This window comes from Phyllostomus hastatus, unplaced genomic scaffold (assembly GCF_019186645.2).
Source record: "Phyllostomus hastatus isolate PE091 unplaced genomic scaffold, TTU_PhHast_1.1 phas_scaffold_46, whole genome shotgun sequence".
Taxonomy (NCBI): domain Eukaryota; kingdom Metazoa; phylum Chordata; class Mammalia; order Chiroptera; family Phyllostomidae; genus Phyllostomus; species Phyllostomus hastatus.
This window is the reverse complement of record NW_025334032.1, coordinates 20,694,515-20,708,349: the sequence shown is the minus strand read 5'-3', so window position 1 is coordinate 20,708,349 and position 13,835 is coordinate 20,694,515. Positions and strand designations below refer to the sequence as shown.

The 13,835-nt window shown below is 36.1% G+C and overlaps 1 protein-coding gene across 2 annotated transcripts in view; it reads left to right on the top strand.

Moving 5' to 3' along the window:
* Window positions 1-13,835, top strand: part of HOOK3 (hook microtubule tethering protein 3) — an 87,126-nt gene that overhangs the window by 17,611 nt on the left and 55,680 nt on the right. For both annotated transcript variants that reach the window (XM_045821901.1, XM_045821900.1), the window contains exons 6-8: window positions 4,237-4,304; window positions 10,440-10,502; window positions 12,096-12,179. In XM_045821901.1, the coding sequence (XP_045677857.1) occupies window positions 4,237-4,304; window positions 10,440-10,502; window positions 12,096-12,179 (215 nt within the window). The remainder of the gene's footprint in view (window positions 1-4,236; window positions 4,305-10,439; window positions 10,503-12,095; window positions 12,180-13,835) is intronic.

The following is a 13,835-nucleotide window of genomic DNA, read 5'->3' as shown; positions in this document are numbered from 1 at the left end:
TGTGCATTTAAAATAATAAGAAAAGCCCTGGCCAGCCAGGTGGCTCAGTTGGTTAGAGCATTGTCCCAATGCAACAAATGTTGCATGTTCAGTCCCCGGTCAGGGCACATACAGGAATCAACCGGTGAATGCATAAATAAGTGGAACAACAAATCGATGCCCTCCCCTTCCTTCCACTCTCTCTCAATATCAATTAAAAAATAAAAATAATAAGAAAAGTAATATATAGTGATATATAAAAATATATGTAATGTAATACATAAATATGTATTTATAAATACATATTTAATATATATTCAGTAGTATATTCAAAAGTGATATATATTGTATATTTTATTTATAAATCACTAGTACAATAGCATCTTTGAAAGGTTGTCCTCAAAGAATGACATATTTTCTGATTTTGTTGGTTTTGAGCTTAAAATAGTTTTTATAAATTAGGATAAATTTAATTGTTATGATATGCTTTCCATTTCTGCGAGACTACATAATTCTTTAAGTAGATAATTTTTAATTATACCAAATGTAATGAAATTTACTCTTAATTGGGTAAGATCCAGCTAAATTAATTAATATAAATACTAGTGGTATACTGGATCACTTAATATCTTGGGACTTAAAATTAGATCATTTAGATTCCAAGATGAAGGATTTACTTCACAAATATTTGCTGGACTCATGCACTGTTGGGGCTAGGAACACCATGTCGGACAAAGCCGGCATGGTGCCCGCCCCCCGGAACGTGTACATGCGTGGAGGTAGAGGACCGTGCACAGCGCCACACAGAACTAGGTAGTCTGCGCAGTGGTGAGTGCCGTGAAGGTAAAGCGCACGGAGGACAGTTTATGCTTGTGTCAGGGAAATTATTTAAGCAAAGATATGAAGGGTATGGGTTACGAGTAATCTGAGTATTGGAAACTGAAGGTCAGAAGGACCTAGGTTACCTTTCAGGGATTGAAAACCAACAATAATGAGGGAATAGTGAGGAGGATAAAGGGAGATGAAGCAGGACAAATGTAGATAGGGACTGTTCTAATTGATGATGACAGTATGTTATTTCTGTTTACCTGACCTTTGAAGAGGATGGATTTTTTTTTAAAGCCCAAAGGTGTTTCTCTTCTTTGTCGTACCCCACGTCTGGTAATACAGAAAAGATTTTAATTATTAACTTGCTGTTATGCTTGTTTTTGGTATTCTGAGTTTAATAACAGTCAACATTGTTTTTTTAAAGCTATGACTGGTTTTATTGGTTGCTGATTCAGGAATTTTTTCTAACAATGTATTTATTTCTCTCTAGCCCCATGTCTTTGATATTTTAGCATGCTGTGCTCTTTCGGGAAATTTTAGCCTGTTTATTTAGTTTAACTCATGAATTAAAATAGAGAATTTCCTACATTCTGATTTTTGTATACTACTGAAATGTCTCACAAGTTTTTGTCAAAAGATTAGAAGAGTGCTGTAAATAATATGCAAGACATTAAATATCTAAGAGGCTTTGATTATGAAAGGTGGATGAGATGTTATTTAATGTAATTCATTGAATTTAGATCATAGCTTCTTCTTTGAAGATATTTATTTCTTTTTAGAAAGAGAGGGAGAGAAACACTGATGTGCAAGAGCTACATCAGTCAGTTGTCTCTCGCACACCCCCAGGTGGGGACCTACCTGGCAACTCAGGCACATACACTGACTGGGAATTGAACCGGTGACCCTTTGGTTCACAGGCCGGCAGTCAGTCTACTGAACCACACCAACCAGGGCACATAATAGTTTCTTATGTATTTATTCTGTAAGGAGAGTCACCAGCTCTTGGGATTATCCTCAGTACATAGGAAGTATGTAGCTGTTATGAGTTAGCTAATTATGTAAGAGGGTAAGGGTAGGAGAAGACAAGGATGTTACCTATATCCATATTCCTATGGAAAAGAAGACATTTATAGTATTTGAGCTTCTCACACAGATCAAGTGTTCTGTTTAAAACGTACTTTCAATTTTTTTCCTTGAAATTATATTTAAATGTTAAAAGCTTTGAACAGGATCTTAACATCTCATTTATCCACAGGTCATTTCTCCGCTCTCTGCAACACAGAGCTAAGAATTAAATCAAATGGATTTCTGAATTGTTTGTGAACTTCCCAAACTGTAGCAAATGAATGGTGGCAATTTGAAGAACAAAGACTAGTAGTAGAAAACACACTAATAACTGAGTATTTTCTTTCTGCTTGGTTCTTTAGTAGATGCTACTGAACAACAAACACTTTTTACAGATTAGGAGACTAAGACTATGACTTACCTGAGATTTTTGGCTTGTGAGAGGTTAGGCAAGGGCAAAATCCCGTAACTCTTCCCCATTCAAACCTAATACTCTTTATACTGAACTGTGCTGGAAATTTGGGACCTAACAGATCAGTTTTTCAGGATCAACTCCCTGACATAGCATACCTCATTCTTCAGCATTGCCTCATCGATCTGCACCAAGTAATCATACATACGTGTATTTGGACTTCTAAGATTTGTAAATTATTTTTTTATTTCTCAAAAATTGTACATTAATGTAGTTATCATCATCATTTGTCATTTAGCATTTTACGGTGTTCGCGGGGAAGGGCCTTGACGTGGCAACACCGCTTCTTAACTAACGCTTCCCCTCTCACACCTTACTAATGACTCCCGCACGCCCTGTTCTCACTGTTCCTCTCCTCACTCCAGTAGGCTGTCTGTACGTGCTCCTTCCCCATTGTCAGTGCCACTGCTTCTCTTCCATGTTCACGGTCTTTTACTTTGAGGGTTGTCTACTCATTCCAGCCGTACCACTTTCTCCAGTAGCCTTGGCATTCTGTGTTTTGTACCTTTGAACAGAATATCTAAAAGCACTCCCTTGCATTTCAGCACTCACAGGGTGCTCCTCATTAACAAGACAAAAAATCAAACTTAGATGAAAGGACTGGGTTTTTTTTTTCCCTAAATAGTAGTTATGATAATATTTCTACTTTTGGTCTAAGAACAGTATCTGTGGTTTAAGTGTGTTGTGTATGTTTGTTTAACCACATATTTGATTGGGTATAAAGTATCCTTAGGACAATACTTCTTTAAAAACATGCTTTTGATTAACTAATGCTTTGACATTCAGAAACAGAATGTCAGAATGTCATAATTTAATAGTGCTGTCAGAGTACTTTTTTTTAAACAAGTTACCTGTCAATCAAAGGATTTCAGTTTGCCATTCCAAAGACATGAGTCTCATGCCAAAAGGTCACTTTAACAATTTCACAATAAGAATCCTTCATATAATGTTACTTGGAGTGCTGAGAGAAGTTTTTGGTGTTTGTTTTTGGATGTATGGCAGGTTGAGGCTGAAATTTCCTAATTACTTTACCCTTTTAACCATTTCTTATTAAGATATATTTACCATATTTGTTGGAATCCAGCTGACCTATTGATTTTTTTATGTTTAATGTCACTTTTGTTATCCATAATTGGATTTGGAAATAATAATAACTACTTCCAGGGCTTTTTTAGAAGGCAGGTTTTTTTTTTTTTTAACTTTATCAGACAACGAAAGAGAGCCTTCTCTTTTTCCCCCTGCAGTGATGAGGGTAAGATTGGTAAAGTAGGTGCTTGAGCTTATCAGAGGTATGAATCGTTATTTTAAAGCCCAGGGTCATCCAATATTTGTTTACCTGTGGTATCAGTTATCTTAAATTTATCCTAATTTCCCTAAGCAGCCCTCAGGGCCATTAAGATTTTTCTTTTCCCGTAGGAGAAAATACTGATGTTAAAATTAAACACAATTCAGTACTTTTTATGTCACATAAGAATAAAGCACAGACTTCAGAATGGATTTAACATGTAATGGGAAAGCAAGATAATTTTTAGATTTTTAGAATAGTGATAGGTAGTTCTATCCACCCTGGCTTTAGGCTTTACCATTTCATTGTTCTATATTCCTAGGATCCTGCATTCCTATGACCGCAAGCTGTAGCCTCAACTTTATAAGGAATGGGGTGGGGGATGGGTCTGGGTGATATATAGAGGAAAGATAAATACTATGATTTGCATCCATTACCTATGGCACATATGTTCAGTCATATATGAGGAATGCATAGGAAGAGTGAAAACACTGGAAACTACTTACAAGAGCACTGAAGGCTTACACTGAACAATGAAGTGTAAGCCTTTAACTCCTTTGACTATCTTTAACTTGAACAATGACATTCCAGATTGTTCTTGTTTCAGAGTACATCCAAGCCATTATGATGATGGAAGAATCTGTTCAACATGTTGTCATGACAGCCATTCAAGAGGTACGTTGGAGGTTTGTGCTTACAGTTTGTGAGACATTACAGAAGCAAACATGATTTTAAATAGAAGTAGAGTCACGGCTGGTGTGGCTCACTGGATTGAGTGTAAACTGACACGTCGCCAATTGACCTGCAAACTGACACATTGCCAGTTTGATCTCCCGGCAGGGCACATGCCTGGGTTGTGGGCCAGGCCCCCAGTAGGGGCGTGCAAGAGGCAACCACACATTTATGTTTCTCTCCCCATTTTCTCCTTCCCTCCCCCTCTCTCTAAAAATAAATAAAACCTTTCAAAAGTTTTAAAAAAATAATAAAACAGACTACCTTAAAAGTCCTAAAAAATTAAATAAACAGAAGTAGAAATTTTTATAAAGATTCTCCTCATTTACCAGAAAATTTTCTTTAAACTTATGATATAGCTTGTCTCATTTTTATTAAGAAAATCATACTCATCTAAATTTCTTATTTTTATTTAAATCTTAAACATTTATCTTGCAGGTATAGATATTCAATAACTATTCCTGATTTTTAAAAATGCCCTAATGAATTAGTAATTATAGACTAATTCCTAAAGCCAATATAAACAATTTCTATCTTAAACCAACAGTCTACTTCAGACTTAACTATTGGTTTCTTATTTGGTAAAAAATGGGTCTTCAACTCCAACTGGACTGGAAGCAATTTCTTTTTTTTTTTTTTTAATTCTTACTCCGGGACATTCTTACTGATTTTTTTTTTTTTTAGAGAGAGGGTCATCTTGTATACGCCCCAACCAGGGAACAAACCCGAAACCTTGGTAAGGTGCGCCCTGACTGGGAATTGAACCCATGACCTTTCAGTTTACAGGACGTTGCTCCAACCAACTGAGCCACAACAGCCAGGGCAAAGAAATTTCTAAATGAATATTTATACTGAAACTATAGAGGGGGGGAAATGTCTTTTTCTTTTGCCCTTTCAAGTTCTCTGCTGGAGCCTCTGTAACAAAAGTTGTGTTAAGAGAAAAATGTACAAATTTACTTAATACAAGTTTTAAATGACTCAGGAGTCTTTATAAGGAAATTAAGACCAAGGAAGTATTTAAACCTGAATGTTTTGATGCTAGGTTTGATGAAGAGTGGAGATTCATGGAAAAATGTAATGGGCAAGGATTTAAGCTAAGTGTAGTAAACTGAGGGAAACAGCAAGTCCTATTTCACTCAGATTCCTTTCCGCAGGGCTCTGTCCTTGGACGTAAGGGTGCTGCTTTTCTGAGTCTAGAAAGGGCACCTGTCGCATGAGGGCCTCATGACCTACTTCAGGGAAAGTCAGAAAAATCCTTCCTGCACCTGCCATTTCTCACAATATGCCAAGGTGCTATATTTGGGGGTAGCATGTCCTGAACTTCAGCAAATGTAAAACAAAACTATAAAAGTAAAAATAAAATATAGATTAATAACTGGTTGATTCAGGATTTGAGAGTGTTTTTAATCATAAAAGCAATGGAAGAAATTCTTAAGGAAACTAGGAAACAGAGGGCATGGATATGTAATTAACAGAAAAAATATAACAGACAATGAAAAATGCTAAATGCTAATTAAAACAAAATATTTTTAAAATACTGATTAATTGACAATAAATCTGGGAATTCCCACTATCCCTCAGGTTTGAGAATTCATTACAATGATTAAGAACTCAGGAGTGATGACAGTTTCATTATAGCAGAAGGATACAAATCAGAACTAGCCCGACCCACCCCCAATGCATAGAGTAAGGGTTTCAAATACAAACTCTTTGCTGTCTCTTGCCCACAAAATCAAGACATGTGACCCAGCACATTAATGTGTGACAATATGCAGAGTACCATCAACAAAGAAAGGTCTCCTGAGTTTTCACATCCAGAGTTTTTACTCGGGTTTCATTATGTAGGCATGATTGATTGGCCATGAGGTTGGACTCAGCTCCCACTCCCCTCCCTCCCCAGAGGTCAGGCTAATAGGTGGTGGATCACAGCCCCAATCCTCTAGTGCGTGGTTGGTTTTCCGAAGTCCTCTCCTCTTCTCTGTAGTACCTGGGGGCTCTCCACGAATAACAAAGGCACTCTTCATCAGTCGGGGAGTTCTAGAGATGTAGAGGCCATCTGCTGCCACCTGGGGACGACGAAGACCAACCAACTTTTTATTATACAGGACCTTGTAAAAAAGCAGAGCTTTTAAAAGATCATTTTGACATTTAGTACTGGTGCATTTTTTTAAAAGGTTATGCTCTTATAGAAGATACAGGTCATGAGTGTTAAAATATCAAAATGGTGACCAACCAAGTAAGCTGTAACTGTAATTTACTCTTAAGAGGACCTGGGTTGGCTCTGTAGTCATCAGAAACCCAGCCTTCTTATAGTTAATTGTTGTTGTTGTTGTTGTTCGTTGTTTTTTTTTAAGAAATTTTTTTTCCTTTTCATTGATTTTATTGGGGGTGATACTGGTTGACAAAATTATATGGGTTTCAGGTATACAATTCTCCAACACATCATCTGTACACTGCATTATGTGTTCACCACCCCACATCACGTCTCTGTTCCCCACCCCACCCCCCACCCCCCCGACACCCTTCTCCACCTCCCTTCACCCACTTCCCCCAGCAATCAGCACACTGTTGTCCAGGGAACTTTTGCCGTTCTTAACATATGAGTCCCACAATGTGGTTGGGCTATGGCTTCTCAAACTGCAGCTATCATGAACATTTCCAGCCAACAGGAAGGATTGAAGGAAGGGTTATCCACTTCCTCTAAATAAATTGTCAGTAATCCTCATTCCTATTAGACAGATACAACTCATATAGCCATATGGGGTCACTGGGAAACATCATCTTTATTCTGGGTGGTCATAGACCCAGCCAAAATTTGAGGTCTCTATTATTAACCAAAAACAGGAAAAAAGAATAAGGGGCCACTAACAGTTCTGCCTTACTGTGATTGACCCTATAATTGCACTTTTAGGAATTTTTTCTAAAGAAATCTGAAGTACAAAGATTGATAATACTAATACTAAGAGCAAACATCTATCTAGCACTTACAATGTGCTAAATAGTGCTGGTACTTCCTAAGCACATAACATTTACTAACTCATTTAAAATTCATTACAATTTTAATTAATATTAGTGAAATGTACACTTAAAAATTGTTAAAATGGCAAGTTTTATGTTACATATATTTTACCACAATGAAAAAATATTAACTACAAGTCTTTGAGGTATGCACTGTCAATGTCCCCATTTTATAAAAGAGGAAACTGAGGCATAGGCAATGTGTGTAGCTTGCTCAGGTCCACATAAGAAGGAGTAGGAGTAGTAGAGTCAGAATCCACATCGAAGCAGTCCGCATCCAGAGCTCAGGCCCATACCCACTCTATTGCATGGCCTCAAGATTGTTTATTTTAGCATTATTTTTTAGTTCTGAAAAATTAAAATAAACCTAAGTACCCAGCAATAGAGGAATGGGTAGATTACGGTACAATAATATATTAGCATATTATGTAGATATCAGTTTTTGTATTTCACTTATTTATGCATTCATTGCCTGATTTTGTGTGCGCCCCAACAGGGGATTGAACTTGGAACCTTAACATATCAGGGTGATACTCTAACCAGCTGAGCTACCCGGCCAGGGCTAAAGCATATTTTTGAAACATATAATGACATAGGGGAAGGCCTGTAATATTTAGGGAAACAGAGCACATGAGCAACAAAATGACATTTCTGTTAAAAATTAAAATTAAGATGAGTGAAAACATATTTTGCCAAAATTTAAACCAGTGCCAAGTAGTAATGTTCTATACTCTTTTCTGTATTTTCCAATTTTTCTATAATAATAGGTATATCTATAATCAGTAATATTTTTAAAATCTGTGACTAAGTTGTTCTTTTTTTTTTTTAGTTCTGTGACTCTATTCCAAAGAATTATTTGGGGATTAAAGACTAAGATTGGGCACAACAGTGCTTATGAAACTATTTTATATTAATGGAAATGTAAAAAAAGTCTATCCTTTGGTAAGCAGGTGTTTAAAATATGGTACTTCAATTCCATGGAATATTATATAGCTGATAAAAATGTATAAAAAGGGGGGGTGGTCTTATGACAAAGGGAGAACATTTAAAATGTCAAGTCAACTAAGCAACATATAAAATGTGTATGTACAATTAGATTTTAAGAAGAGGTTATATGTTAACTATGTGCATAGTCCTTTTATTTAGGTAGCAAATACTCATTGAGCACCTAATGTGTACCAGAGAGCTGTGACAGATAGTATGCATACAACTATGAAAAAGTAAACATGGTGTCTTGACTCATGGAGTGGAAGTCTCATGGGGAAAATGGCTAAACAAGTAATTCAGATACATTCAAAGCATTCACGGGGAAAGTGCCATGATGGGGACATAGCAGCACCTCACGGAAGTGTCTAACTTAGGTTTGGGATATTAGGGAAGGCTTTTCAGAGAAAGTGGCATCAAGACTAAGCACAGAGGATGAAATAAGGTAAGGAAGGGGCAAAAATTGTTCTCAAGTCCAGGAGACAAGAGAAAGCAAGACTTATGTGGCATGTTGGGGGTATTAAAGAAGAATGCCTGTAGCAAACATTTTAAAGTACAAATGAGATGAAACAAGAGACATGGGATCATTAAGATATTGAGCAGTTTTGTTGAAGGAGTTGGAGTTTTGGGAAACAATGACTAGATTTTAAGGAGAAAAGAGATTGAAGTCTCTAGCTGAGAAAATTCGTGCAATGAGAAGAATGAATCAGATAAAAACAAGGCTAGTTAAAGGAAGAGCAGTTAAGAAACCTTAGTAATTATCCAGTGAAGAATGATGAGATCCCACCCTGGCTGATGTGGCTCAGTGGATTGAGTGCTAGCCTGTGAACCCAAAGGTCACCCATTCGATTTCCAGTCAGGGCACATGCCTGGGTTGCAGGTCAAGTCCTCAGTAGGGGGTGACTGAACAATGTATCTCTCACACATGGATGATTCTCTACCTCTCTATCTCCCTCCCCTTCTCTCTAAAAAGTAAATGAATAAAATCTTAAAAAATAAAAATAAAAAAAAAGAATGATGGGACTTGAAGTGGGTTATAGCAGTTAGGGTGGAGTTAGTGTAGAGAGAAGTGGACGGATTTGAAAATTATCAGAACCTGAGTCAGTAGGCTTGGTGACTGTTTGGACTTAGGAGGTGGACAGTGGGTGCATAGCTGGATAAAATTATGGGATTGAGGAAGAGCTTTTTAAAAGACTTTTTATTTAAGGCACATTCTATTTATATGTGTTTACTTTTTTATTGTGATAAAATACCTGTAACATGAAATTTGCCTTTAGTGACATGGTACATTTCATAATGTTATGCAAACATGAGTACCATTTAGTTTCAGAACCTTTTTGTCACCGCAGATGGAAGCCCTGTGACCATTAAACAGACAGTCCTCATTTCTTCTTCCTTCCAGTCCCTAGCAACCAATAATCTGCTTTCTGTCTGTGGATTTCCCTGTTCTGGATATTTCATTTAAGTTCAATCATTGGATGTATGCCCTTTGGTGCCTGGCTTTTTTCATTTAGCATAATGTGTTCAAGGTTATGTGGTAGCATGTACCAATATTTTGTTCTGTTTTTATAGCCAAATAATCTTCCATTGTATGAATGTGAGTTTACGCACCACATTTTGTTTATCCATTCATTCAGTTGATGGATAATTGGGTTTTCCCCACCTTTTGGATACTGTGATGTGGCCCACCTTTATTCTTTAGAAATACTTAGTGGTGTAATTTTTACTGAAAAATCCATGTTTTTAAATATTAAGCCACATCTTTAGCTTAAAGCCTTGCCTTTTTACTGATAAGAGTAATACTTGATTGTTGTGAGTGAGTCTACAGAGAAAAATGAGCATCAGAATCAGAGCACAGGTGTCTGTGATTTTAAATGAAGGCATCACTTAGAGTGAAAAAACAAAGTTCCAGACTGAAAAGCTTTTTTAAAAAAAATTTCTTTTACATTTGTGTTTTCATTTTAATTTTTATACTTCTATAATGGCTGAGTGTTCATGTTTGTTGTGTAAGTATATTATATAGAATGCCTTTTTTGCTTCATAGTTATAACCATTTAAGTCTTCATTTAATTTCAGCTGATGAGTAAAGAATCTCCTGTCTCTGCTGGAAATGATGCTTATGCTGACCTTGATCGCCAGGTATGTAATTTTGCGTTGTTTTTATCCATGCAAAGATTGAAACGGATAAAATTGAAGTATTAATGAAAAGATGTTTCATTGGAAATTGCTTATGGAATATATTGGCATAATTCTTTATTTTTTACCAAAAATGTAAGAACTTAAGCCACTTTACTTATGGATATTACATATTTGTAATTAAATTTATAATTTGTAAGTTAAGTATTGTTCCATAATGTACTTTAAGTTAACTTATTTAATTTTTTGTAATTTGTGTTTCTTTCTATATGCCACATTTAACACAATAGATGCTTCTCTGGTAAATTGCATGCATTTTCCATTAGCATAAATAATCTCTTGATTATTTATGATAAAAAGACAGTTTACCTTGCCCTGGCTGGTGTGATTCAGTGGGTTGGAGCATTGTCCTGCAGACCAAAAGGTCATGGGTTTGATCCTCTGTCAAGGCACATACCCAGGTTGCAGGTTCGATTCCAGTTGCAGTGCAGATGGGAGGCAACTGATTGATGTTTCTCTCTATCTCCCCCCTTCCTCTTTCTTTAAAAGCAATGAAAAAAAATGTACTAAGGTGAGGATTACAAAAAAAAGATAATTTACCTTTTATTTCACATTATTCTTCAGTTTTAAAGTGCCTCCTCTGCCCTTCATACTTAAATGCACTAAGGAACTTAGTCCTACATTTGTAAAGGAACTCTGCAATGTGTTTTTATGGGTTTAATGGAAAGGTACATTGTTAGTTTCTATGTTCCAGCTATTCTGGGAAATCTGTTCCAAAGCATGGAAAGAAATCTTGGTGATCTTTGTCTCCTTTCATTTTTTCCCCATGGTTTATAAATATTTTGCAGGAAAATCTTTGGACATGCTGTAATTTTAATCCAAGTTGTAATTTGTCTTTCTCTTGCTTTGTGGTGTGTTTGGTTTTACAGTTGGTTACTGTGAATGAGTTTTGGTTTTTTTTTTCTGTCTATGTTACACAGAGGTTTGGTCACATGAAATGAAAAGCTAGTATCATTTTATTTTAATCCATTTTTGTCTTTAAAATTAAGTGATTAATTAATTATAACTAACTAATTTGTTTATAGTTTGCTAACTTAGACTTTATATAATAATGGGACACAACTTGGGAATGTTTGGTTTGTGCTGAGGATTATAATAATAAAAGTATTTTATTTTAGAACTGATACACAAATTAACATAAAGGTTTAGTGTGACTAAAAAACTTGTACTGAAACTCACTAGCTGTATATTTTAACAGTCAAAGCCCCTGTCCTCCAGCATATACGTACTTGACTGAGGTAGAGTTTGTCAGCTATTACAGTCAGCATTGCCAAGAGCCAAGCAGCCCAGATAGAAGGTGTGTTAAGAAAACTTGGTTATGTGGAAAGAACAAATCGAGGTACAGAAAAGACAGGATTTAGAACTGAAAGGTATTCAGAGTTAGAACTGCCTTCTTTTGACTCCTGCACAGAAGGGTTCTTGATTTCTCCCTGTCCCTCACAGAGAAAAGGGGGACAATGTTTAATTCCATATGTAATTATTAATTGCTGCCACTTCATATTGAAATATTTATTGTGTATCTTGGTTTTTAACTAGTTGAAGAAGACTACAGAGGAACTAAATGAAGCTTTGTCAGCCAAGGAAGAAATTTCTCAAAGATGCCACGAACTGGACATGCAGGTAGGAGGTCTGCTCTGTGCCCCACCTGTTTGAAATGTGCTGCTGTAAACACACAGAACGTACTGTGCACTGCCACAGAGCACAGTTTGTCCACCGTGCCCCCCCAATTAAAGAAAAGAAAAAAGGGAAAACAGATTTCTGGTTAAAGATGGTAGACTGATCAAATACATAATTTCCTTTCCTGAATGTTTAACCATCGACTTGGTTTATAGCTAGCAACAGCATTCCACCAGTCTTCATCAATCTCTGAAAGCCAGGAGGCAGTGGGAAAAGTCCCAAATGGCTAGAAGGAGTGAAGAATGTAGTGGCCAAGAACAGCTCCTGGGGAGAAGGGCAGGGAGCTGCTATAGCAGAGCCCCAGGGCTGAGTGGGGCTACAACTATAGGTTTTATGTAGAACCTTCACAATATACTATATACTATTCTATATAATATACTTACACAACAAACATGAACACTCAGCCATTATAGAAGTATAAAAATTAAAATGAAAACACAAATGTAAAAGAAATTTTTTTTAAAAAAGCTTTTCAGTCTGGAACTTTGTTTTTTCACTCTAAGTGATGCCTTCATTTAAAATCACAGACACCTGTGCTCTGATTCTGATGTTCATTTTTCTCTGTAGACCCACTCACAACAATCAAGTATTACTCTTATCACTATATAGCTACAACTATAGGTTTTATGCTAAACTCCATCAACTCTGTCATCCACTGCAGAGAATGACCTCTAGCCAGCTTCCCAGTCAGAGGAGTCTTTTCTAAAGAAATAAACAGAAGCATAGGGGGGTTAGACTGAGTATTAATCTGCAGGGTGAGGTCCTTTTCATTTTGTTTTTCCTGGGTTCTCTAATTTACATAAAGGCTAGCTTCTTGGAGATAAAGCTCTAAGCTGAAGCCTGTGAGTGTTTATAGCTTCCATTGACCCTTGCTGTTGACAGATTCTTAAATGTGAGGGAAATCTGTGTAACAAAAGGTAAAGGGATCAAGATAGACAGGAAACTGGCCATAGAGGAAGTGGAGAAATTTGAGGTAGATTCTCCCTTTTAATCTATTTAATACTATCAGTAAAATTAGTGATACTTCATCTGTAAAACAAGGACAAGATGCAGTTTTAGAAAAGAAAAATTAGAAATCAAGAAACACTTAAGTAAATTTAAAATAGAATTGTCAAAATAAAAATTCAATACAATAGTTAAAGTTGAAGGAATCCCTCACAAATAAAGAAAATAAGAAATAAAATGATTTGGAATTACCTCAGAATCAGGGAGGAGGGGAGAGTGTGTCCAGGTCTAGCTCAAACGTGACTGGCCGTGTTTTGATACTTGTTAAAGATGGGTAATGAGTACGCACAATTCATACTTTATACTAGAAATATTTTACTTGGAGTTGGTCCTTGCTTTGGATGCACGTAATAGATAGTAAAATCAACATACACTTGGGTTATATAGTAAATATTAATAAATCATGATGTAAGTGCTGTTAATTGCTTTTCAGATTTTAGAATTTAACTATAGATAAATGCTAAGGGTTATAATAAAAATTGAGTTAATTTTACAAGCAGAATATAAATATTATCTTTCATAGTATAAAATTAAAGTTATACGCTAGGATTGGCAAACTACAGCTTGCTGTCTGTTTCTATGCACCGGTTTTAC